At 50.3% G+C, this 24,281-nt stretch overlaps 9 protein-coding genes across 9 annotated transcripts; 2 read left to right on the top strand and 7 right to left on the bottom strand.

Annotated features, from left to right (window-relative positions):
• Positions 1-898: 898 nt before the first annotated feature.
• EsH8_II_000503 (uncharacterized protein) lies at positions 899-2,050 on the top strand (the record flags this gene model as incomplete). Its single annotated transcript, XM_083263801.1, has 1 exon — positions 899-2,050. One exon carries the CDS (start codon positions 899-901, stop codon positions 2,048-2,050), a length of 1,152 nt encoding a protein of 383 aa, XP_083121123.1.
• A 430-nt stretch (positions 2,051-2,480) lies between these two features.
• Positions 2,481-4,354, bottom strand: EsH8_II_000504 (cation:proton antiporter; the record flags this gene model as incomplete). The annotated part of the gene is made up of 3 exons (XM_083263802.1): positions 2,481-3,155; positions 3,213-4,057; positions 4,114-4,354. The coding sequence occupies 3 exons, from the start codon at positions 4,352-4,354 to the stop codon at positions 2,481-2,483; spliced, it is 1,761 nt and encodes a 586-aa protein (XP_083121124.1).
• Positions 4,355-4,915: 561 nt separating this feature from the next.
• Positions 4,916-5,494, bottom strand: EsH8_II_000505 (LysM peptidoglycan-binding domain-containing protein; the record flags this gene model as incomplete). The annotated part of the gene is made up of 1 exon (XM_083263803.1): positions 4,916-5,494. The coding sequence occupies one exon, from the start codon at positions 5,492-5,494 to the stop codon at positions 4,916-4,918; it is 579 nt and encodes a 192-aa protein (XP_083121125.1).
• A 2,342-nt stretch (positions 5,495-7,836) lies between these two features.
• On the bottom strand, positions 7,837-8,748 carry EsH8_II_000506 (uncharacterized protein; the record flags this gene model as incomplete). Its single annotated transcript, XM_083263804.1, has 1 exon — positions 7,837-8,748. One exon carries the CDS (start codon positions 8,746-8,748, stop codon positions 7,837-7,839), a length of 912 nt encoding a protein of 303 aa, XP_083121126.1.
• A 1,536-nt stretch (positions 8,749-10,284) lies between these two features.
• On the bottom strand, positions 10,285-10,614 carry EsH8_II_000507 (uncharacterized protein; the record flags this gene model as incomplete). Its single annotated transcript, XM_083263805.1, has 1 exon — positions 10,285-10,614. One exon carries the CDS (start codon positions 10,612-10,614, stop codon positions 10,285-10,287), a length of 330 nt encoding a protein of 109 aa, XP_083121127.1.
• A 1,368-nt stretch (positions 10,615-11,982) lies between these two features.
• Positions 11,983-13,011, top strand: EsH8_II_000508 (uncharacterized protein; the record flags this gene model as incomplete). The annotated part of the gene is made up of 1 exon (XM_083263806.1): positions 11,983-13,011. The coding sequence occupies one exon, from the start codon at positions 11,983-11,985 to the stop codon at positions 13,009-13,011; it is 1,029 nt and encodes a 342-aa protein (XP_083121128.1).
• An 896-nt stretch (positions 13,012-13,907) lies between these two features.
• EsH8_II_000509 (S1 family peptidase) lies at positions 13,908-15,041 on the bottom strand (the record flags this gene model as incomplete). The annotated part of the gene is made up of 1 exon (XM_083263807.1): positions 13,908-15,041. One exon carries the CDS (start codon positions 15,039-15,041, stop codon positions 13,908-13,910), a length of 1,134 nt encoding a protein of 377 aa, XP_083121129.1.
• Positions 15,042-16,707: 1,666 nt separating this feature from the next.
• Positions 16,708-17,115, bottom strand: EsH8_II_000510 (uncharacterized protein; the record flags this gene model as incomplete). Its single annotated transcript, XM_083263808.1, has 1 exon — positions 16,708-17,115. The coding sequence occupies one exon, from the start codon at positions 17,113-17,115 to the stop codon at positions 16,708-16,710; it is 408 nt and encodes a 135-aa protein (XP_083121130.1).
• Positions 17,116-19,742: 2,627 nt separating this feature from the next.
• Positions 19,743-20,313, bottom strand: EsH8_II_000511 (cell wall mannoprotein 1 family protein; the record flags this gene model as incomplete). The annotated part of the gene is made up of 2 exons (XM_083263809.1): positions 19,743-20,075; positions 20,143-20,313. 2 exons carry the CDS (start codon positions 20,311-20,313, stop codon positions 19,743-19,745), a joined length of 504 nt encoding a protein of 167 aa, XP_083121131.1.
• Between the last annotated feature and the right edge of the window lie 3,968 nt (positions 20,314-24,281).

A 24,281-nucleotide genomic window follows, 5' to 3' on the forward strand; every position in this document is an offset into this window, starting at 1 on the left:
GACAGGTACAATCCCAGAACCGAGTATTATACAATATGCTATTACATCTCATACGTTTTAATACCTTCAATCAAAAGCTATCATCCAAGGGTGCCTCACATGGCCTAATTTCATCACTAGCGGTTGACACTTACGTCAAACTACGACGTGCTTCAGAGTAGGCGATAGTCGTCCCCCTGAATCAAGTCTAGACCTACGACGTTCTAAGTGAACTGAAACCGGATATATGGCTTCTTATTCACTTGGAGTGTTAACACGCCTCGCTCCATGCCGCGTCAAGGCCGGAGTTACGACATCTTAGAGGGAAGTGAACCCTTCTGCGGTTTTGTCGAATAACATTTTATCGCAGAAAACATGTCTGATGAAAATTATTACAGAGAGATTCATTTTCAAAAAAAAATCAAGAGAGCTTGATAAGACAACCAAAGAATAGATGGAAGATCAAGTCTCCCCCTGGTTTGCGAGACAATTTGCGAAGAACATGCTAGTGTTGGTTACGGCCAGGCTCTCCGGCCTGTTGATGTCCTCAGGAAATGAAACCGAAACCGTAGGTGTACAGTTGAAATTGATAATTGACCCAATAAATCTTTAAATGAATACGGCCTTGGAGCAAACATCCAACACGAGTGACGTGATACAGTAGGTGAACATGATATGGTGGTGAAAAACGAAGAGGCAGCTATTGCGGTGGTCCGTGCTGTCAGACCCGGCCCGGGGTAGTCCCTGGCGTTCGCATAGAGCCGACGTAATTGCTTGCATTAGCGAGTCTTCAGCGAGCAGGCCCCTAGTTTACAGCCCTGTCAGTGACCTTCTGCCTAACCTCTCGACCTGCCAGAAACATCACCACTTCGTGCGGTCGCGGTCACCTGGCGTCCCACGAAACGATGAACGCGTCCACATGTCCCCTAACGCGCCCGACATATCGACGGCCTCAGCCGAGGTAGCTTTCGCCCATCACGACGAGCCCTTCACGCCAAAACCCTTGATCAATGACCTCCTACGGACGCGCTATTGCATCCCTGGCTCCATCTTTCTAGTCGAGGACATCGAATCGTTACGCGTGGCACGATCGAAGCGATGGAGAGCCGTAAGGCTAATGCTTGGAGATGGCGAACTCTGCATACAAGCACTTCTTCGGGGAGAGATGCATCGTTTCTTTGACATGGGAGCTGTGAGGGTCGGATGCTATGTACGCTTGGGAGAGTTCACCGTTCGCTTCCAAGACGTCGCCAGCGATGATGGTCGTTACATAGGAACACGGCAGATGGTGCACTTAATTGTCCACGACCTGGTCACCGTGGGTTGGCACAGGGCGCTGACAGAACCCGATGCGGTGCCCCAAGTCCTCACGACCGAAGATGACTTCGTTTCCGACAGCGATTTGGAGATCGACGATGCAGACCAGGTAGATCATCCTCACAACACCCAGGGGCTGAAACCAAAGGCCGGCATGAAGACAAACCCAGAAAAAAGACCCCCGCTGGTTGAGGAAGAGGAAGCTGAAGCTGAAGACGATGCCGAGGAGGGTTTCGAGATCATGGAGGTGTCGGAAACAAAAGCATCGCAACGGAGAGCACAGGCGAAGAGCCTTGGAGCACCTGTGGCTTTGCCACGCGACTGGACGGACTCGAGCATTCCGCTGAAGTTGACAACTCTGAGATCCATACCGAACTTGCCCTATAAGCAGAATTGGTCCGTCAATGTCCTCGCTGTCGTGGCCGCTCTCTCCGACATCGAGCCTTCTCACATGCCCCCGCACACTCAAAGGACAGCGCGCCTTGCTGACCCGAGCACCGGCAAACAAGTCATTCTGACCGTCTTCCTTGATGCAGAAGAATTCAACCCAAAGATCGGCAGTGTGGTGCTGCTCGTCGGAGTCAAGAACCACCGCTTCGATGGCGGCTGCTTGAAGAAATATGTCAGCGACCGGCCCAAGCCTGGAAATCGGTGGTGGTTCGAGGAGCCTCGACAGTTCGAGTGGTGCGATGTGGACGGCCTGAAGAAGTGGTGGGAACAGTCGCAACAGGGGTTGGTCTTCGATGTCACATGAGTCGAGGAGAACACATTTGTTGTACACAGGCGATGACGAATAGATAACACATGTAGAAACGTCAAAAACATCACAGTCTTCGCATTGCTTTCAGCAACTGCAACTAGCTTTATTGGATTGCTCTCGTGTCGCATGCCCGAGGTTACTCGTACTACGCGGCAGAATAGTGTGAAATAGACGGCTTGTCTTATTAACTATGGATCGGGGGCGAAGGTCTATTTGTACTTCGCCTGGGACCATCGCCGTGGGGCGAATTGGTCGGCCCGGATAAGTGGGTCTCTACGGCAGGCTGCGCAAGGCTGCCCGGAAGGGTTGCGGCATCACGATATCTCGTGAATCCAACCTTTCTGGAAGCTGGAGCGCTTGTGGCAGCTTCAGGGGGGAAAACCTAGCCTGACGACTTCTCGCCAAGTAGCCTGCCTCAACCCATCTAGTTCACACCCCACGCGCCGAGAACGTTCCGTCCGCTGACACCAACGCCGTTGCCGCTCTGCATCTCCAGCCGCTTAATCCGTTTCACCAGCAGGCCGACGCACACTGGGCCCACAATGGTACAGAGGGTAATGGCCCATGTTACGATCAAGAACATTTCGGAGGGTTCGCTGGGCTCGCCTGACCCGGCGCTGAAGATGCCTGTGCTTTCAGCCAAGGCAGATATCAAATAGCCAATCTCGCCACGGGCAACCATCGCGAAACCTAGAATGCCGGCCGGGTACACAGAAACGGGCATCTCCGGCCGCGGCGAGGCATTCTTCGGGGTGGGTTCCGCGGGCCATGTGTTGAGGTGTTGAAGGCGTACCTCCTCGGCTTGGCCCTCCTGCTCGCCCTGCCGTTGCTGTTGTCGAGTTTCCTTGCTATAGGCCCGCGAGTCCGATCCGGTTCCTGCGCACTGCGCCCCGGGGGCCAGTTTTTTCTGCTGCCGTTTCCGTGTACCAGAAATCTTCTTGGCAACACGCTGCACGATTTTGAGTGGGCTTGCAAAGGACAGCAGCCAAACGCCGCACAGCATCTTACCCACCATCATCAGGATGGTGTAGACAACTCCACGCCATACGGTGGGACCGGCGAACATCTTGGTGATTGGTACAGAGAAGCCGATTGATGCCTAGGATGGTTAGCATACATGACGTAAATAAAGGCATTAACTGATGGGTCATCCTACGAAAAAGAAGGGCTTGAGAATATGCTCCACAGCCTTGCTATAATAGTGTTCGTAGATCTCAGCCCCAGAGTTGTAAGTGTCGGGCTTGCTGAGAACAGGAGAAGCGGAATCAGTTGCAGCAGAAGCGGTCGCCTGAGCGGAGGAACCGGCCTTGATCACCCTCTGATCATCTGTAAGTGACGTGTATTGAGGTGTGACGGTCTTCATCTTGTCATTCAACCGGGCCGCAACATGTGGCACCTCACTATCCCACCAGCTGATAGTGGAACCCGCAACGTATGCGGCGAGCAGGCTCGAAGTCCCAGCGAATGTACCTCCAACAACCAGCCCAAACAGCCACCCGGTTTGTATAACGAGAGCTGTCTGTCGTAGTCGCAAAATGTAATTCAGTTTCGAACTGGGGTTCTTTTCGCGCAGCGCGTTCAACCAAACTGTGATCGGTTGCACGATAAACTTGCACGCTGCCGGCACGAGGATCGCGAAGCCCAACGAGACGAGAACTGGCCGGAGTATGGTGATGGCGTTGAAGTCACCGCTATTGCCGCCAAGGTTTGCAATTACTTGAACCATGATAAGGCCAATGACGTCGTCCATCATGGCGGCACTGGTCAAAACGACGCCCATACGCGTCGTCGAAAGGCCGCTCGCCCCGAGAACCGTGAAGGTTGTCCCCAGGCTGGTAGAACAGAGAGCGGCACCAGCAGCAAAGGCTTGCAATGGCGAGGCGCCTACCATGGAGCGAAGGATGAATGATAGGCCGATGGGGACTGCAATACCCGTAACGGCGACACCGATTGATAGCAGCAGATTTGCCTTGAGAGACTTGAATGAGGTGGATATACCCCCTACATACCACGTCGTTAATTCGAGATCACTTCGGGCGATATTGATTTAGTCTTACCTTCATATACGATAAGAATGAGGCCAAGATAGCCGAGTTGTACGATCGAATGCTCCATGTCTTTGGACAGCCATTTGGCGCCTGGTGTTCCCCAAGCGATGCCGAGGAAGACTTGGCCCACTAAACCACAGTATATAAGCTTATCCATGCCATAATTGACGCTATTGAGCAGCAATATGAAACCAGAGAGGACGATAATTGTGGTGATCGAGGGTTCGTGGTAAGCCAGCGAGGATTCCATGGTGGCCGTAGAAACCTATGGAAGTGAACATTCAAAGACGCGTTCATTACACTTTAAAAAAAAATTGATCGAGGCTTTAGTGATTATTTTGGGCCTCTTATCCGTAAATTGCACGCATCTTGGGGCATAGGCCAAGTAAACTGGAGCTGATTCCAATTGCAGTTGAAGCCAGGTGAATATTGAAAATTGTTACAACTCTCGAAAGTTAATCCTGCGTACGTAAGCAAATCTTGGCATATGACATCATACGAGTCACTATGGGGGCATCTGGCCTGCGAAGGCGCCAAATGAGTTCAGGATGTTCCCAGTTAAACATTGTAAGATTTAAGTAACAAGAAGACTGTTCCAGCCAGGTATATGAAAACGATAGAATAACGAAAGAAAAAAAAGCCCACTAAACCATCCCCAACATCTCAATGCCAAAATAAAAGGCCGCCTAGACCTGCCGCCAAGTTTCGTGTTATCCAGCCACGGTATGTATCCGAACCACGCTTCTACAGGAGTCATCGAATCGCTGCGATGCCTCGCCTAGCTTCCTGTCTCAAAGTCTTTCAACAGAGCTCAAGGTGACCGCTGTCCATGGTGCGAAGAAAGGTTAACGCTCCGTCTCCTTCTGGTCTTCTTGCCGCCTTCTCCACCGCCGGGGGCCGGCGCAGTGGAGTTCTGCTGGGGAGGGATGGCGCCGCCCCGTTTGAGGCACGAGTCGTTGTCCGGGTTCGCGACGTTGACAGGCACCTGCAGGACCTGGCCGATCTCGATGAAGTCGGGATTCGCGATATTGTTGAGCTTGGCGATGTCGCAGATACCTGAGTTGAAGAGACGTGCGATCTGGCCCAGCGTGTCACCTTGGGCGACAGTAAGAGTGACGGTGCGGTTGGCATTGTTAACCGCGCCACCGCCTTCACCACCGGCGGGGCTGCTCGTCAAGGGCGCAGGCGGTGTAGCCGCCTGTCTCTTTGTCGGTGGCGGCTCGGAGCGAGTTGCTTCCTCGCGGGAGAAGAGCATGTAAGAAAGGCCGCGAGTGATGAGGCCCCGAGGATCGGTTTGGACAGGCGGGTTGGATATAGAGTTGGCAATGGGGTTGGCCTGGGCGATGCCCATGAGACCGGTCAAGGCCAGACAGAGGATTGAGGAACGCATAGTTAGTTTGGGTCGTTCGTAGTGTCGATGGAGCTTGGACGGATTGTTCGTGAATGACAGAACCGGAGAATGAGAGAGAGTTTTTGAACTCAAAGTGTAAGATGCCCTGGAGATATAGGACTAAAAGAGTGTTAAGACAGGGAGACTGGTCAGAATGAATGGCGCGGCCCTGGGAGAAGTGAGACGATCTCCTCGTCTGTCAAGTGAACTTTATATCAACCATATATTACACTCCTCTCCTCCTAAAAGTCACCGGATGGTCTGGAGCTAGGCCCCGTAGTTCGCATACTTGAATGCGATTGGCCAGATGTTGGGGGTTCGGGGTTGAAGTGGTTATCCCGGCAGCTTGCCGGATCCACCTCATTGTAACCTGCTTAACAGACACTAAGCCCTGTCGCCCTAAGAACCTCCGCGCCGGTAAAGGCGGCGGCGCCTGCAACACCTCCAAAATCACGGCGAAAATGTGCCAATAAGACCGACCGCGAACGCCGAAATCGTTAGGGGGAAAGAAGAAAAGCTAAAAATATGGGGTTGGGATGTAGCAAAGACTGAAACAGCAGCGGAACGTGGGGTTGCCCGACAGGCCGCCCCGTCGAGTCAGGCGTCGTTGGTTACGCTGTGCTGCTCCAGCGTCAACAAGGGAAAGATGTCGAGGATGGGACAGAGGGACCCAGCAACTTGAGACGGAATCCACCTGTTCCCAAGCGATTTTTCGCAAGACTTCAAAACTCTATACCCAGATACTCAGAACGCCCGCGATGAAAACGTGCTCTTGAGTCAGGTTTTCTGTCTTGAAAGGAAGCCCAACCCTTTACACGGCCCAACTTGGCGCACGGAAGGCCAGATTTCTAGACAGCACACCACCTTTCCTGTCATGGTATCGGTAAGAGGTGAGGCCTGCTTCCAAATGACGGCAACATGAAACAGCCGACGGGTCTCTCAGCATGTCAACTCCCCCCATCGCATCCAACAGCCAAAGAGATGACTTCTTCATTTCTCGAAGATTACCACATCTGTTGACGCACAGCACTGCCACCCAATGATTTGCAAAATGAACAGACGAACTAGTGTGTTTTGGAGGCTACACCAGAAGCGGGTATGATCTACGCAGGGAACCCCCCTTACAACGTTAAACCTCTAAGCCACTTCACGTGGTTGCCGAATGCGATGTGCACCTGGTCACTGGTTGAACTGTCATCGCCGAACTGTTTGGTGGTTTCTTCCCTTTCAAGTCTCCATCCTGTTGAAACCAAGAGCAAGAAGCATCAAGAACCATGCCGAACCAAGGGTTTGGGGCAAAAGCTGCGCCTGTCGGTACCTCGGCATCAATATGGAGATGCTGGGCCCTACAATTTTGCGGAAAGAAGTTCGCGATGCAAGGGAATCGGCACACCTTCTTCCGTTTTGACAAATTACGATGAAAGCATGGTCCGTTAGAATTGCCTTAGGACTAGGTTGTGCGATTCGCAATTTGGATCGGCTTACTGGTCAGAAAAAAGAGGAAGAAGGGACGGCCAAGTTTCATTGCGAGTGCCAAATGATCTAAAAATCAACAATATTTTTACGAAGTGTCCTCTGAATCATTCTTATCCAGCAGCAATGTGCATTTCCCGTCGGGAACTATGTGCCCGTCCTCACTGCCTCTCGGTGCGGCGGACTTCATTGCAAACCCTATTTAAATGAAGTACCAAGTTGGGCCTACTTGATTCATGAGGACAATTTCTGGCAGCAGTGCAGAAAGCTGGTAAATTGGTTCTTGATGAAGCAACAGTGGATACAAGAATGATACGCCAAGCTCGCTTCTGATTCTCTTGGCTTAAGCTATTGTGTACATTCCTAGAAACGTGCCACGTTTGATGAACACAACCTTGATATGAGAGACAGAGAGACAAACTCACCTTCATTTACGGGGTTGGTTTCACGGGTATAAATGCGAAAAGAAAAGAAAAAAAAAAGATCCAGCCACAATGATTGCTTGATCTACTGTGAGGATTTATCACATTCTTAGAGCTATAGAAATATTGGCATATATTGGCCGACGGCGGTCTGCTAAAACAATGGTTATAAAGAAATAACACTTGGGTGCATGCCAAAGACCAGGGTTTTGAGAGTAAAACATGGACAGAGAGACTTTTGCTGCGACAAGATACCACCCCATCTGATGGTGTCAATAGGTTACCGAAATGACTCTTGTAACTACGAAATAGTTGATGCCATACATTTCTTAGGCCTTGCCAACTATGTAGTACTTAATTGAGATGATAAGTCGGCTTGATACTGTCCTAGCTTCAAGCCACTTGCAAATTCCTAGAAGCCTGCACTCGGAAACACGCAGGAAGGACTCAGGCTTCATCGTCTTCGTGCTCTTTCAAAAACTCGGTCATGCCTTTCTCCACCATAGGTTCCTTGCGAAATTCGTCTCCAATACTTCGCAGCTTGGTCGCCAGCTCCTGACTCGGCTCCCAGTCTAGTAATGACGTTACCAGCTGGCGAGTCACACCTCGGTTGCATTTTGGGCACAGGAGCCTTGGCGGATGCTTTTGTGCGCTCTGGCAGGGTGCGAAGTAGGCGACACAGAACCAGCTCGGATCCTCTTCGCGTTCATCCTCGAGCTGGAAATTGAGTGCAGCTGAGGTTAGCATAGGCATCGCCGAGAGGGCATCAGCGTAGGCATCTATTAGCGGCACGAGGGTCTCCTCCAAGACATTCCCGCGGAAGACGCGAATAGGTCTAAGTTGTGCATATTCGGCCTCCTCGACGAAACTAAACTCTTCGTTGTGTAGATCTGAATGACTGCTTACACGGAAGTGTGGCCGTGGTACATAAGGCATATGGAGATCTCGATCGAATCGGTTTGTGAAATACCAGCCTCCTGATGGAGTTGTTGCGTGAAGGTTGAAGTCTAGAAACCTGAGCTTCGGCCAGGGTGTTCTGCTTATATCTTCGAGGGGACTGAGGAGGGATGTGTCAAAAGCGCCCGTGATGCTAAGTTCCACCAGATCTTTGAGGTTCTGAGAGAACTCGCAGATTGCCGAGCTGAGCGGGTCTGGTACGCCTGGGGTGTGTAATACCGGTGGCGAAGCGCTTTCATTTCGGTATCTTCGCAGGAAGAAGTCAAACGCAACCCGCTTCAAGGATGGCAAAGATAATTCTCGGAGAGCGTGTGCGGCTTCATCCCGGTTGCGTGTTCTTATTTCCGGGAACCTCTTCTCTTCATCATCCATGCTGAGGCTGATCCTCTCGAGATTGGGCATTTTCGAGGCAATCATAAAAGGCACCTTGGGATAAACGTTCCGAAAGCCGTATCTATCCTCCGGTCGATGCATAACCAGCTGCTTGACCCTTTGGAGTTCCGGTAGTTTCTCGGGATGCAGGAGATCGATGAATGAGTGCAAATAACGACCCTCGTAAATACCACTCGACTGGGACACGAAGTCTCCCCATGGGGCGTACTTTGATGGCCATGGACTGTCGCTAGGTGACTCCGGATGATTTATGAATAATGAAAAACGACAGGGAATAGTTTTTGGATCATCCTCCTCCCAGCTCTGGAGAGTTTGGAATAAGGAACGTATAGCCTTTGTGTAACTTCCATCATTGACAGCCCGTTCGACCGGCGACTCTGCCCGCGCGGCGGCCAGTGTATCGTATGATGGCAGAATAACAGTGAATGTCAGATCGGACAGATAGTATCGCCTTACAGGTGTAAGAAGCTCATTGAATTTTTCTAGCTCGCTACTGGAGACTCTGAGAGACTTGAACGTCAACCTCTCTACCGCGGCATGAAGACGACGTGAGACAGTAGCTAGCGGGGCCAGAGGCAGAGAAGGTTTATCGAGCTTGTCGTATGGTTCTCTGGGTTTCAAGTCTTTCGGTAATAAATATGAGACAATTTCGTCGACTAAATCTTGAGGGAGCGTCTCCATGGCCTTTCGATTGAGAGTGATGAATATTGATAGACGAAAGAATGAAATACAAGAGGTGGTTCGCTCAGCCCCTCTCCGATGATGATCCGATGTTCTTAGGCAGCAGCTGTTTTGGCTTCTGTGGCCAATGAAGCGACCAGATCAAGACTCCAAAGGAGACTAGGCTGTTTCAGGCTAGCTCGTATGGAGACATTCACATGAAGACAAAATATTGTTCACGAACATATCGCGCAGCTGCGTTTAACATGGCTTTGTGTTGCTGATTTGAAGAAACAGCACAAATATGTTGCTATGTGAGTTATTATTACTCGTAGAAAATTAACAGTCTACTTATTCTTCATTGCTCCTCTGCAGAGCGTACAATAGTTCATGCCTAGGCTTACAGCTACATCACGATTAGATCGTTTATGGTTGGCATCAAAAAACTCATAGATGCTATAAATGCGGCGCAAGAATGTGGCAGTTTTTCCAATATATCTAATTTTTATTATTTTATTCAAAGTTATACACGTGGGGGATACATTGGTTTGTGGGCGCCCCAATCCATACTCCCTGTGCTTGGATAGTAAAGTAGTGCGATAAACAGACTGCTTTACAATGAAAGCTGCAAATATGACAATCGTTGGTCACAAAGGCAGAAATATGTCCTTAGTTGGCTATGTATCTAGATGATTCTCTAAGGACACGCCGTGTGGCACCTCTGCGGTTGAGGCTATTCAGTGGTATTCCATTCGGAGCTTCTTCAGCTCGTTGTCATATAGCCAATAGGGTGAACTGGGTGACTTTTGTCACCTAATGTTCGTCTTCCATGGCAAGCTCGGTAGCCTCTCGTCCCATTCAATACCCCCTTTAGACAGTGGTGATTTAGAGATTTGTCTCTTTGGAAACCTCGCCAAACAAGAAGACGGGCTCTTTGTTGCTGTAATTGGGAACATCGTCCATGAAGGCTGCTGTTTCAGGAAAAGCAAGCGCTTTGTGGATGCCCTCAATACTGTCAAAGGTGAAGATACCGGCGAAGGCATATTTGGGCTGCTTGTCGTTGGAACCTGTTACATATTTGGTGACGTTCCAGGAGGTCGCGCCAGCTGACTTCCACTGGGCACCGACGGAGGGCATGTGACTGTTCTGGTAGTAGTCAATGTCGTACTTCGCGTCGGCCTCGTTGGGGTAAAGAATGCTAAGGGTGGCAGGCATTTTGGTGGATTTTCTGTTTAGATTCTTGGAGAAGCGGTTTGGAGCGGGTGATAATTCGTCGATTCGGTGAGTTTCGCGTTGATCTTTGAGGCCAGTTGATTTTATGATGACAGTATACCACCGAAATTTGAGTAGCTTAAATATCTTCACCTCATCCATTGTCCCCTCACCAATGTAACATCACGCGACTATTATCACTGAGCGATGACATGCTTACTCATTCTCAGTATTTTCATCTAAGCTACTTCTCCGTGTGGCTAATGACGGGAGATAGCGTACCAGGTGGAGCTGATTATGGTGTTCCGTGCTCCATATTATCGTCGTTCTCGTTCCCGTTTTCGTCACCGGACGCACTACTCCCCTGCCAAACGCTGTGAACCGATTCCTAAAGCCAGATATGTCAGCGGTGCCATCTTTGCGCGCCATCCCTTACTGACCTTACAATCACAGAACCACAAATCTGCATTTGTATTACGCATACCTAATGTAGTCCTCGGCTCCCGACCGGCCTACCCGGCGCCTGCGGGGCGAGCAATCCGGTGGTGTTGCAAGACCCCGCCCTTTGCAATAAAATCTTCTTATTGGTTTATGGGTACAATTTTCTTCTTTGGGGCTCTCCGGATCCCTGATATCTTGTATTGTGTGATAATCACAGCTTGGCCGGTTTTTTTTTCTGTATAGGCGCCTGGTCCTAGAAGGCGACGGACAGCTATTTCAGCCCAAGGAGACGCATGATAACACAATAGCTATGGCACAATATTCTACATAATCTGAATTCAAAGCTTTGGCGAGCGAGGCCTCGCCTAGTGGCGCTGCTTTAAGAGTGAGGATGAGGGTGAGCTAGAGTGAAAGTGGGCCTGGTGTCTTACCTGTTGGCGGGAAACATCACTCTCGGGTATTAAATCGTAATGAAAACCTTTTGATTAGAATATGAATTATCTTTGTTAGAATCAAAACGGCACTGCTCAAATGGTTAAGTTCAAGTCAGACACTTATTAAGGTGGACTGACTCAACATCTACACCAACCCCGAAGACTTTAGCCCAACCAAGAGGGATCATTATGACCAATTTGACAGATCTAAGCAAAAAACCTGATTATTAGAACTGACTAACATGGCCTGATTCCATCTAATATAGAAACTTCATTAATCAGCGCTCCTCCACTGTGATGAGGTGGCTCTAGAAACGCCGGTCCTAGCTTCCGCGGCTTGAAAGGCTTACAAATTCTTGTACTGAAACGAGCCGATATGCGCTTTATTTTGTGTATTTATGAATGATAACATCGCATCACCAATTCAATCCATCTGACTTTATCAATCCAACTTTCTCATTCACCTACGTTATATTTCTATCGACTTTGTTGTACAATGGCTTCCAAAGGCTCGGTGTTCCTAATTGGCCCCGGCTTCATCGGCCTCCAGATTATCACGGAACTTCTGGCTGAAGGATACCAGGTAACGACGATGGTCCGTCGCCCAGAGGCAGCCGGACGTCTCGAAGGTCTAGGATGCAGAACTGTTTTGGGTTCGCTAGACAGACACGACATCATTTGCAAGACTGTTGCCGACAGCGAGATCGTCATACACACCGCATCAGCCGACCACCTTCCGTCTGTTAATTCTGTCCTGGATGGAATCGCCGAACGAAAAAGCTCTGGAAAGGACACCATCTATATTCATACTAGTGGCTGCGGCGTGATTACCGACGATTCGAACGGCCAATATGCCGCAGAGAAGATTTATGAAGACGACAAACCGGATATGATAGATGCGCTTGCCCCGGATGCGCCTCATCGCCGCATCGATCTTGCCATCCTGAAGGGGCGGGCAGAGTTGGGTGCCACCGCAAAGATCGCGATTGTCATCCCCCCCGTCATCTATGGTGTCGGACAAGAAAACCGCCTTTCTATTCAGCTTACGACCATGGCCCGATTCGCTCTGAAACACGGTTTTGCTGGATACGTTGGAGGCGGCAAAGCAGTTTGGGGTCAGATCCATGTTGCGGATCTTGCACGGGGATATGTTGCCATCCTACACCACATGGAATCCTTGCCCGCAGACAAGGGTCTTGACAACCCGTATTTCTTCGTCGAGAACGGCGAGGAGTACTCCTGGGGAAAGTGCGCGGAGGCGATTGGCAGGGCGCTTTGCGACGCTGGGGAATTGCATGATCCAGTCCCAAGACAGATTCCTGAGAGCATGTATGGTGACCTCTTTGGAGAGTGGTCGGTGACGGTTGTTGGTCGAAACGCTAGGAATCGTGCGAACAGACTTCGCGCCCTTGGATGGAACCCTCGGGAGAAATCGACGTTCGACTCTCTTGTATCGGATGAGCTACCAATTATCCTCACTGAAGACAGAGACTTCAAAGGTTATAGCGCCCCAGTGGCATCTTAGATAGTAAGGAGGAGTGGCTTGTAGATGAATTTCTTCATAACGATACAGGGAGATTTTCTCCCATCAATAGTATTAACATTCTTCAATGCCACAGTATTGCTCAAGTGCGGCTAGATCGCCTACCCCCTTGAAGTTGGCCGAGCGGGGTGACCAGGGTGAGTCAGGCACCACTGCAGGAAGTTGGTAGCGGAAGAGTGTAGTTATTAACGTGGAAGTACCATCTACTGCGAATGGGACTTAGGTATATGCCAAGAGCGTGGCTTTAATTCCTAGGATTTAGGCTACATTAGTGCTTACGGTTCCTAGAAATTACTAGGGGTGGTGCATACTATGCCCAGAAATTCAGGGGCAGGATGAGCTCTCAGAACTGCTCCTAGAAACACAAGGGGTGGAGGGCGCAAACCTTTCCAGTATTGCACACGAGGGTCTAGATCTTTCTCAGGAGCCAGGCTGTAATGACCTAACTGCTCCTAGGAATATAGGGAGGGGGTCACAGTGCATTCACAGGATTTCACGGAGTTGTATGAGGCGGAAAGACACCAAATTTCAAGGGAGAACCAAAGTAGATGTATTGAATGTGCTCACAAGTCCTTACAAAACCCCTTTCGCTAATCGAAAACTATGCTTTAGGAGCCCGCATCGACAGAAAGAGTAACACAAGCAGTCCAATGCCTCCACTGTTTCACTTCATGCAATTCGGCCTGGTTCCGAAGGTGCCGGCTGAGCCAGGAACCCACTCACGCCGTTGGATGAGTGGGGAAAACTGCATGAGGTCGAAGATTCCTTGCCGGTGGAGGCTGATGCTCAATGAATTTTAAAGCTGAAATGCAAACGTCTCAAATACTTGGAAGATGTACCTCCGCTCAGGTGGTACGACGGCCGTGGTAGCTGGCTGATTAAGCCCGGACCAGAGTGAGGCCGTAGGTCGAGAGGATCTCGTTGACCGGCTGGAAGTAGGTGGTGCCGCCGGAAGCGCAGTTGCCGGAGCCTCCCGAGGTGACACCCTGGGCCTGGGCGCCGGAGTAGAAGGAACCGCCAGAGTCACCGGGCTCGGCGCAGACACTGGTACGGGTGAGACCAGTGACACGTCCTTGGGAGTAGGTGACGGTCGCGCCGAGGGCGCCGACTGTGCCGCAGTAGACACCGGTGGTGGAGCCGGAGCGGCAGATGCTGGCTCCGACGGCGGCAGCGGTGCTGCCAGAGACAGGGAGGCTGCCGCGGCCGTAGCCGTTGATGTAGCCGCTGAGGGTGGTTCCACTGACAGTGCGAATGTAGCTCATGTCAGCGCTGCCGGGGAAGACGGATCCCGAGAAGGTTCCGAGCGACCCACCGCTGCTGGTGGTAGCAGTGCTACCGACGGTACCGCAGTGGCCGGCGGAAACGAAGCCAGTGGTGACCGAGAAGCCGACGGAGCATCGGGAGGCACGGTTGATGAGGTAGGCGTCGCCGCCGAGGATGAAGGTGGTGGGCATCTCCTCAACAGTTCGGACCTCGAACTCGGACGCGGTGAGGCCGACCTGGGTGGCCAGCGACTCGGCATGAGCGACACTGCCGGCGAGGGCCTCCAGGATGAGCTTGTTGGAGGCGACATCGACGTAGTACGAGGCGATGCCAGTCTCGGCCGAGCTGGTGTCGCGGGCCTCGGACTGGGCGATGTCCAGGTTGTCAATGGCCAGCTTGGCCTCTTGAAGCTTGGTCAAGCTGTTGGCGACGACCGCGGGCGTGGCGCCAGCAGCGGTCACCTCAGAAGCCAGGGCCTCGTCAGTGACGCCGACGTGGAGCGTGGTGCCGTCCTCGGAGATCCAAGCGCCGGCGAACGAGTCACCAGCGGTGGTGCGAAGCTGCTCGATGACATCGGTGGCTCCGTGCTCGAAGGCGACACGAGCAGTGGCCGCCTCGGCGTCCAGACCAAGGTCGCGCTTCATGGCGGCAAGGATCTCGGGGTGAAGGCTGGTTGCGGCCTGCGTGGGAGCACCGTAGACAACGGGCAGGACCACTGCGAGGAGTGCAAGATACTTGGAGAGCTCCATGGCTAGTGTTCTGAAGACGACACGTGAGAGAAGGAGGTCTTGATGTTGTGGGAGAGAGATGGAAGTGAGATGAGTCTGGGATGCTGCTGAAAAATATCAGACTGGTGAGAATATTCATACTTATTTATACTCATCACGGCTTCAGTATCGTGAGTAGCATCACGCTCGTGTTGACGCAGTCCAAAACAGAGCCACACATTGCATCGACTGTCTCCAGATTCCTCCTTCCCAATACGCCCCAATCCGCTTCGTGATGTTACCGTAGGTTTCCGTAGTATCAACAGGGCCTTCCTTAAAAGGCACTTCACAAGACATCCGCCGTGTGATGTTACAGTAGGATCAATAAGGCAGTCCTTAAAAGGCACCTTCGAAGACTGCCTACCCCGCGATGTGATGGCATATAGCGAAGTAGGAAGGAGTAAAAGAAGAGATAGAGATCGGATAGGAGCTTTTCACAGATAAGGTGCTGCAACTCCCGGCCGGCATGTCTTGGCGAACAACACACGCTTTTTTTGCACTCCTTTGTGTTTGGAAGTATGCTAAGTCTGGCCAAGAACATTGGCTTCACGCCGGCTGTATCTACAATTCCGGCAAGTCAACGGTAATACGCTGGCCCGTGTCGTTTCCGGTCTATGGACCGGGCAATCGACACGTTCGGCTCACAAAACTTCAGGTCGCTGACAGCTGACACTAGCAGAAAACATCACGTAGACTTCAGCCATCGGTCATATAAGCTTCTAGCTTTGCAGAGAAACTTGCAATTGCCTGGCTGTCGGCAATTATCCTATGTAGCACGTACTTTGTAAGCGGCCGGTAGTGGCATGCATGACGGCGCTTATACTAGGCCAGGAACTGTGAAACGGAAGGGAACTAGGATTAACTAATACTGAGATGCAAAACACCGAACCGTCAGGCGACTGTGATTCGCCGTGGGCTCACTTGGCGCTCTTTTCAGGAAGGTAAGCATGGGCGTTGACGGGCCGAGCGTATTAGGAAGGCATGATCGCTGACAGGCAGGCAAAGCGTAATAGGAAGGCAGAGCTAGGCCGTGGAAAATACCGAAGTGCGAGCCCCATATAGAAGGTCGCGAAACGGTGGGAGCATTGAGAAAGAGGTTGCTCGGTATTTAATTTCTCCACCTCTTATCCGATCGTGACGCCATCTTTGCCAAGGTGCGGAGAACGCTGATCAATAACTAGTAAGGTAACTAGAAAGCTACACTAAATTCTTGTGAAGGCCGGTTAAAGACCTCGTTGACTAGGAATTCAGAGAAAAAGCGGGCTCCCTATTTTTTAGCGTCAACTCGCACTCGATGGGATAGGTTGGACGCCCCAGCCAACCTATCAACCGCTGCAACCCTACTATCTCTTGGCGGCGGCTGGCGAGCAACTTGCTTGATGGGATGATGCTGTTCTGGCCAGGCGACTGCTACCTAGAAACTTGAATCTTGGAGGCTAGCAGTAAAGGGAGTTACTCAGGATATTATAGACGGATTCAGCCGGTCAGAGAATCTCCCTATCGACGTCGAAATTTCAGTTGTAGTATGATGCATTTCAAAACGGGTTGAAGTTGACGATCGAAACGTTACGGCAATTGAATCGGGGTGATTGGTGACGCTTGATACATATATAGATAGTTCGCAACTTAAAAGTCTCTTCAACTGTCTTCAGGGGGCAGTCGTCGAAATTAGCGCAGGTTTCGATGTCAGACTCTCATGCGCCGTCTCCAAAGGCGCGTTGTCGTCTTCGTTACAGCCTTGGTCGCCCTTAAGGCCGCCGTGGAAGCGCTCACGGCACGCAGCATCCAGCTGTCGCTGAAAGTTGTCACCAATAAAATTGATCTCGGTCTTTTCGGACTTCACTTCGGACAGCGACTGCTGGGTGTTGTCCTGGAGGGACTGCCAGCCAACGAGGGTTCGCTCGAATACCTTGTCCAGGTCGTCGTCGCCAAAGGGCGAGATATCGTTATCTTGTATCTGCATCCTAGGGTGCATCAGCATGTCGACGCCTACTGTGGATGATCTGAAGGAAATATCGCCAGCGCCCGCCGTATCCCAATTCAAGTGGTCGGACATGAAGGAGATGTCGATCGGCCAGGTAGGGGTTGCAGCCCCCAAAGATTGGGGTTGAATCGGAGTTTAATAAGCTGCCCTTTTAATCCTAGTAAGGCGTTTAAACAAGACAAATAACCTTATTGTGGACCCCTACCCCCTCGACGCCCCATTTTTTCGCCATCAAGGTGGTGTGTTTAGGTACTAAGGGACGCCACTTTCGAAGCTGTATAGGTCCACCCAAGCCGAAGCGCAGTAAGGACGATGTTGCAGCCTACAAGAAGTAGACATCATAATAAAGTTTACCGGGGATCGGCAGACAAGCCGCCTGTTGAAGGCCTTCTTTCAGGAAAGTCCTTTGACCATGCTGGTAGGATAAGTCGGTTATTTGCTGCGACCTAACAAGATAACAGGCACGACGACCCACCCGGCGGAAGGAACGCGGGCGGCACCGCCCTTGTATGCGCAAGAATGGGCATCAGGCTCGGCCCAATCGGGACGGAAAGACCATGGAAAGTCACGTGATGACGAAAAGGACCGACTAACGATAAGCCGTCCTACAGGGGAGGACTGATAGGCGGGAATCGGTCCTCCTACGTGCAAAGGTGGACCGACATGTTATGGGCGGTCCTAACATCACAACCGACCTTAAGGCGTCAGTCCTGGCACACCATAAAAATCACGTATAAGTATAAGACTCGGTGAACAGACTAGATAGATTACTTCACAGCCCATCGAGTACGGGAACGGCCCGTTTTCGCCAAGGGCGGGGTAGAGCCAATTGGATCTCTTCTCCATGAGCACCCAGAAATATTTCCCTAATTAAAATGCTTATACCTATCGCCTTTTTGGAGTAAAAATGGGTATTTCTCGTCTTGGCAAAAATGGGGCCTTCTCGCATTCGATGGGATAGCTCTTTAGCAATCAACTTGTGATTCATTCACATAACTCTCAAAAACCTTCACTAGTGATATTACTCGCATACGATCTTGTCAAACGTCTAACTACTCACTATACCTTCTGAAGCCTGGATCTTGCACAACGACACGTACGACCACTATTGCGAGAACCAACCTCGGCACTCTGTTGCAGAACCCTTACCGTCGAGCATCTTACCGTAACACTAGTCTTGTCTTGTATCTGCTTTGACCCGGAGTAGATAGTGGCCTACAGTACTGCATAGTGGAATGGGGTGGAGCGACAGGCGCCCACCTAGATCAGGGACGGCTTTCTCTATATTCTCATGTCATCTAGTCTGGAGCTCGTGCGAGCGTAGATATAACTCTGATCAAAGCTTAGTCTTGGACGAGTTCAGCATGGAATTTCCGACAGCAGATCAGAGATCCAGGTATAATCACTTTCAAGCACTTAATCAGACACATGGCGAGAGAAATTCCAGCATCTGTCACTATCTCCAGCGCTATAGTGAGCCTGATCAGGGCCAGACTTCTATTATCACAACCCCTGATCAGCCATCCTGCCGATCACCCTTGATCAGGACGACTTGCGGCACCCTGATTAAGCTCGCGTCAAAGGAGCAGCAGTCTTGAGCGGTCTTGGTAGACCAGGCGACTCACGAGGAAAGTGACCATGAGAAATAGGGAATTTCTTGTCTGATCAAGGCGAGCTTGTACCAGTAGACGCCCCTGATCAGAAACTCATGTTCTGCTTTGAGGGGTGTTGTGATGTTTTACCTGTGCATCGCGACTCCTTCGGTCATCAACTAGCGCCCTAACACCTTTCCAATATTGTAGGAGGGTTTCCACAAAAAAAAAAAGTGCCCTCGGGATTGAAACGCGCCATCTAAATACGTCTCATGGAGAATCCTAACCGATAACGAAAGACATATCGCCACAACCAAAGTGTGCCTAGATGGCGTAGCAATAGACTACTACCTTGCGAAAATTGTCGGGTTTGAATTTCCTCTCATTAATATCACTCGCAACTACGCTATTGCTAAATAGATCGTTGAACCCGCCAGCTATTGCCGACTCTGTTGTGGTTGAAGCCGCAATACCAATCCTAGTGGTACTGGGGCCCTTCAGTGAAATCCCGATATATGTGTTACTGGGTTGCTTCCTTTGAATGGTGTTTTCCCCCGACACATTTTTCTTGTGAAAGAAAGCCGGTGCATTATCCAGCCAGAATACGTGCAGGCGGTCAGCACCAGCCGGCAGCCGGCAGTGGAACCTGGAGATTCCACCTCCGGGTTGCCAGTGGCGATATATTCCCTGCTGCTGTTGCCAGCCTTCCTACTTTCCTTTCCTTCTTTTACGGACAGAAAGAACCATATCACAGCTTTAGATTTCCTGCATTTGATCGTCCAACTGGTACAGATATTTTGTGATGCTAGCAAAAGCTAATAAAAAAGCACCCTGCTTTTTTCTATCGTATCCCGGTTTGAGTTGAGCCTGTCTCTTCTTTTTGCGCCATTCGAAATTTTACGATTTTGAGTGGTCACCCAGCATCCTTAAAATTGTAAAAGAAAAATAGCACTTGAATGGCATGAACAATCGTAGGTTCAACAAGAAAACAAACGTAGCCCACACTCCCGAATCGCTTCGGTCACCACCTTAAGACAAAGATAATCGGTAACGACCTTTTATTGTATGATGTCACTTTAAGAGTGAGATTCAAAAGCTCATTAACATTTAGTCGGAGTCCTCGCCGAGCTGCTCGTCCTCGCCACCAGTGGCGCCGGCAAAGGCAGCGGTGGCCTTGTTGAAAGCGGCCTCGCGCCTCTTCTCCAGAGTCTCGGCCTCAGTCTTGATGCTTGCAGGGGTCTTGGCAATCATGACGTGGGACAGCTCCTTGCCAGCAGCCTCGGTCTTGATGACGTTCTTCTTGACCAGACCGCCGACCTTCAAGGAATCGAACCGGGCCTGGTTGGCAACCATGGAGTTCAGCTGGGTCTCGGTCAGGTCGACAATGGTGGTCATCTGGCCGAGGAGCTTCTTCGCCTCATCGTCGGTGGGGTTGTAGTTCTAGAAGGGGGGACGGCGTTAGTCGGGTAATCGGGCAAAGATGTAGCTAGACCGGCCAGGCACTCACTCCGTAATCCTTGATTCCCTTGTTGATCGTGCTCACGATGGAGTTGGACTTTGTGCCGAGCTTGATGGCGTCCTTGTAGTTCATGTCATTTCCCTTGGAGATGATCTTGATGCACTTGCTGACCTTGCGCTCGATGTCGCTGAGGGTCTTTGAGAGGTCGGCGAAAGACATTATGAAGATTGGTTATGGTAATAAATTATTGAAGATTTTGGAGTTGGAGTTTGTACTGATGTGGAATGCTGATGTTCTTGTTGGTTCTGATAGAATTGAGATGGTGATGAGATTCAAGCCCCTTTTATCGTCCTTCAAGTCGACACAATCGTGATTCACATGCTGTTTGTTACCTCGGACCACACTCACTTCAGACTGTCCCAAGTGTAGCTGGACTTTGGAGCATGAACCAGCCACGGCTGGGGCCCTGAGCTATGACGTGTTCCGAAAACCTCAGCTTCAAGCGCTCGGCGATTCTGGAGCTGGGGCCAAGGGTCTGGCCTCGAAACGTGAAACGATGCGGAGGCCGCCCTGCGGTCCTCCGCATTCGATTGCCCCAGAAAACCTCACTGAGGGGTAATTTCTCGCAAGTCTTCTCGAAAACAAAAGGCCCAGGTAACAACAGGGTTTCCTCACGACGATTATGCAAAGGAGCGTGATGCGCAGGGAATGTATTGGGTAAGGATTGGCCGATAATTCTGTCAGTGGTCAACATGCATCGAAGCCAGTGCTCAAGATCGTATAATTAGCCTTTTGCTGCTACTGGTGCAAGTTACACTATGCCCTACTCCACCATAGCTGAGGAGCTGACAATTAGTCCGGCGTGTTTTGCACTGTTTGCGTTGGCATGATTAACTAGGCGTATGCCTCCTTGGCTTGGGCGGGGGGCGGAGACATATCTGTCTGTACCCACACGTTCACTGCCTCGGTCTCGGAGTGGTAATTCACGTGGTTTCAAAGTGCCATCAGGAAAGCCTTGTAGAAAGTTCCACATGTTAGCCGACGGTGGCGGTCTTTAATGTTTGGCCAAAACAAGTAGGACAAGGTATGGACGATTGCATTTATGGCAGTGAACCTCTAAACAATGCCGCAACTCCACTTCTGACTTGACTAGAATAATGCCAAAAGGACACTGTACACTTGGGTCCGAGTCCGAGTCCCAATTATGTGATGTGTCTAGTTGAGCACAACTCACAAACCTATTTTTAATCAACGATGCATCTAGATAGAATTTCCGCATAGTCAAAGTAAGATTTTAGGAAATTATCATCACGATTGACTGACAAAGGGGGCAGTTACTTTGAAGACATAACATAAAGTAGTGGGTAGTGGTTTCGACAAGACCAAGTGGGAATTAACTGTATCTTGAGACAAGGTCTCTTTGGCAACTAACTTTATACTTGTGCTTTGAACTACAGCTACAGTAGTTGGGATTATGTCACGTGTACGGTGAACTACGGCCAATTCATAAAGTTGTGGATGGATTTGTACAGAGTACCATTTAGCTCAATTGCTGTCGACCAATACAAAGTTAGGATAGCCTTTTGATTCTCCAAATGCAACCCTTAGAGACATGTAGTGAACATTCTATATTATGTGGGGTTGCTTCCTTGTATGTTCAATACAACGCGGAAGTAGTTAATACGTTCTTTGAGGGGTACGCCAATTGCTCAGCAAAGGCTCCATCTCAGGCCATTTGTGCAGCAACAGACTACAATGAACGGTAGTACTTCATGTAACTTTAGCACTTGCGAGGAAAATGTATCGTCAAATCTAGTAATTCTCCTTCGATTACTTTATAAGGGCTTCCTCACGGTCTGAGAGAGACTTTCTACTCAAATGTCTCTAGTTCCAACTCACATCGGTTCACACACGAACCATACTTATCATGGGGAAACATCAATTACGGCCGACCAAACTCATGATCAAAAGGCTGGTTGCTAATCGCATTTGTCACTCACCGAGGTGTATTCAGTACGACAAGAGAGATTCCTCGAAATGTTGCACTAGATTCAAGGTTGAACCGAATCCGGCGCCCTTCGGCAATCACATGAAACAGATTTTATATTCACCGTGTCAAATATTCGAGCGACAAAGTCCATCAAAATCAACTTATCTCGGTCCGTATACGCTTGATGTTATTCAGATTTGCATGTTTACTGCCGATCGGCGTTTTATGGAGATCGGGTTTTCATGCCTTCAGTAGACTAAATTAGGTAACGGGCCTGCGGTGCCTTCCGTTTCCGTACTTGTGATGCGAACACCTTCGGTGGGGCGATGGCCGGCATCCTCCTGTCGGGTCCCGGATATCGGAACATGTGCATGCGACAGCAGGGTAACAATCGCCGCCCTAGTCGCCGAGGTGTTCGGCAGGAATATCACATCAGACAAGAGGCCCGTGAAGCCTTTTCCTTCCCGTCCCAAAAATGTTCGGATCTCTTGGATGCTTTGCTTGCAGGAGTCGACATTAATCGTGATGGCAAAGACGGACGATGGGATCTGGGCCATTGTTACACTTACTAATTAATGGCGCACGAGCCTATTTTCCACTAGAGCGAGGCTTCTTACATTGCAGTAATTTCTTTCCTCTCAGCAACCAGTAATTGCTTTCTATACCTATTTAAATATCAATTGACAGGGTGTCTAACGTTCCCCAAGGACAGCAAATTAGCGCAAGAAATTGCCCATTTAACCGTTTAAGAACCTCAACACTATACCAAAGCACCAACTAAGGAAATGGAAGCGCTGCGCACGCGTGCATGTATCAGTCATGCCAGCCTTATTTGAAGTCTAACCTCTCCGACTATATCGTGATGGTAAAATGAGGTATCCCGTATGATTCGCCTTCATCATTGTGCCATGACGTTCAATGGAAAGAAAACCGAGGATAGTAAGTTATCCTGCTTTGGGGTTAAAAGAAGATAAGCAGCCATACTGAGGAATAATGGCATGACATGTCAATCCCGTCTTAGGACTATACATTGTTAAGCAGACATCAAGTCACCAATCGCTTCGAAAAAAAAAACACACGACTACAACCAGCGCCTTCGACGATACTTATTCGAGTTGTGTGTGTCTGCTGACCGTCAGTCCTCACTGCGAATACCCTCGGCTTTAAATCGGTGATCTATTGCCGTCATGATCAGCATGATCGGCCTCGACCCTGTTGATCAAAGAAATATTGATGTCAGCTTAATGACCAACTCGAAGAATGCTTGTTGAACAACGTCAAGATCAATATTACGGAGGTCACAAAGGAGGAAGGAGCTTGAGGGACAAGACAACCATCAATGATGTGATGCCTTATGTGAAGAAGGATGCGTTTGGGACCCCATTAAAGGATTGGCTCTATGCCCACCGAATCCTTCGAGGTTTGTAAACTCCATCATGACAGCACTTTTGGTCCACTTTAGGCAAGTAAAGTCGATCGGGTGTATTGCCGGACAAGTGAAATGGGCGTGATCTTACAGCCACCCGCGCGTGATTGACGGCTCGACCTAGCCGGGTGGCGGGCTTCCAGAAGCAGATATATGTCATTGACTAGCCAAGCGTCAGGCTCAAGCGTCTATTCGTCCGAACTTAGTCCCGCCGGCCAACGCCACTGCTCTCTTCTTCAGCCAATCTTGCCACCCCGCAATTCGCTATTGGAGGCTTTCTGTATTGATACGACTACGCGCCGAGACAGGGTTTCGCCTGCATTGTGCATTAACCCTATCAAGACACCCAAGATTGCGGACACGGTTCGGGTACCGGGGTGGCCATATGTGTGAAGAACAGCCAACGGCAGGCCAATTGGGAGGCCGAAATTATCTACTGTGGTAGGAAATCAGCGCATACCCATGATCGTGCTGATAATCTTCTGCAGTTGGTCTGTAAGGGCTGGCCCGCATGCCCGCAAGGAATGTCACTCTTTGGGCGATGCTGCACGATGCTGGGTTCGTGATGCCTGCTCCCCGCGGACGAAGCGACGATGCCTGGGAACCAGCCTTCGGGTGCCGGATATCACGGATGGGGCATCGCGAACTGTTATCCATTTCGTGTTCATCTTCGCCAACGGCCATTGGACGATGCGGTTGACCGCCACGCGAGCACCCACCCCATGGCTGTCATATCTGCAGTGTAACTTCTTCGCAGGCCTGAGAGGGTTA

The sequence above is a fragment of the Colletotrichum jinshuiense genome, chromosome 2, assembly GCF_051148585.1.
Source record: "Colletotrichum jinshuiense chromosome 2, complete sequence".
Lineage (NCBI taxonomy): Eukaryota > Fungi > Ascomycota > Sordariomycetes > Glomerellales > Glomerellaceae > Colletotrichum > Colletotrichum jinshuiense.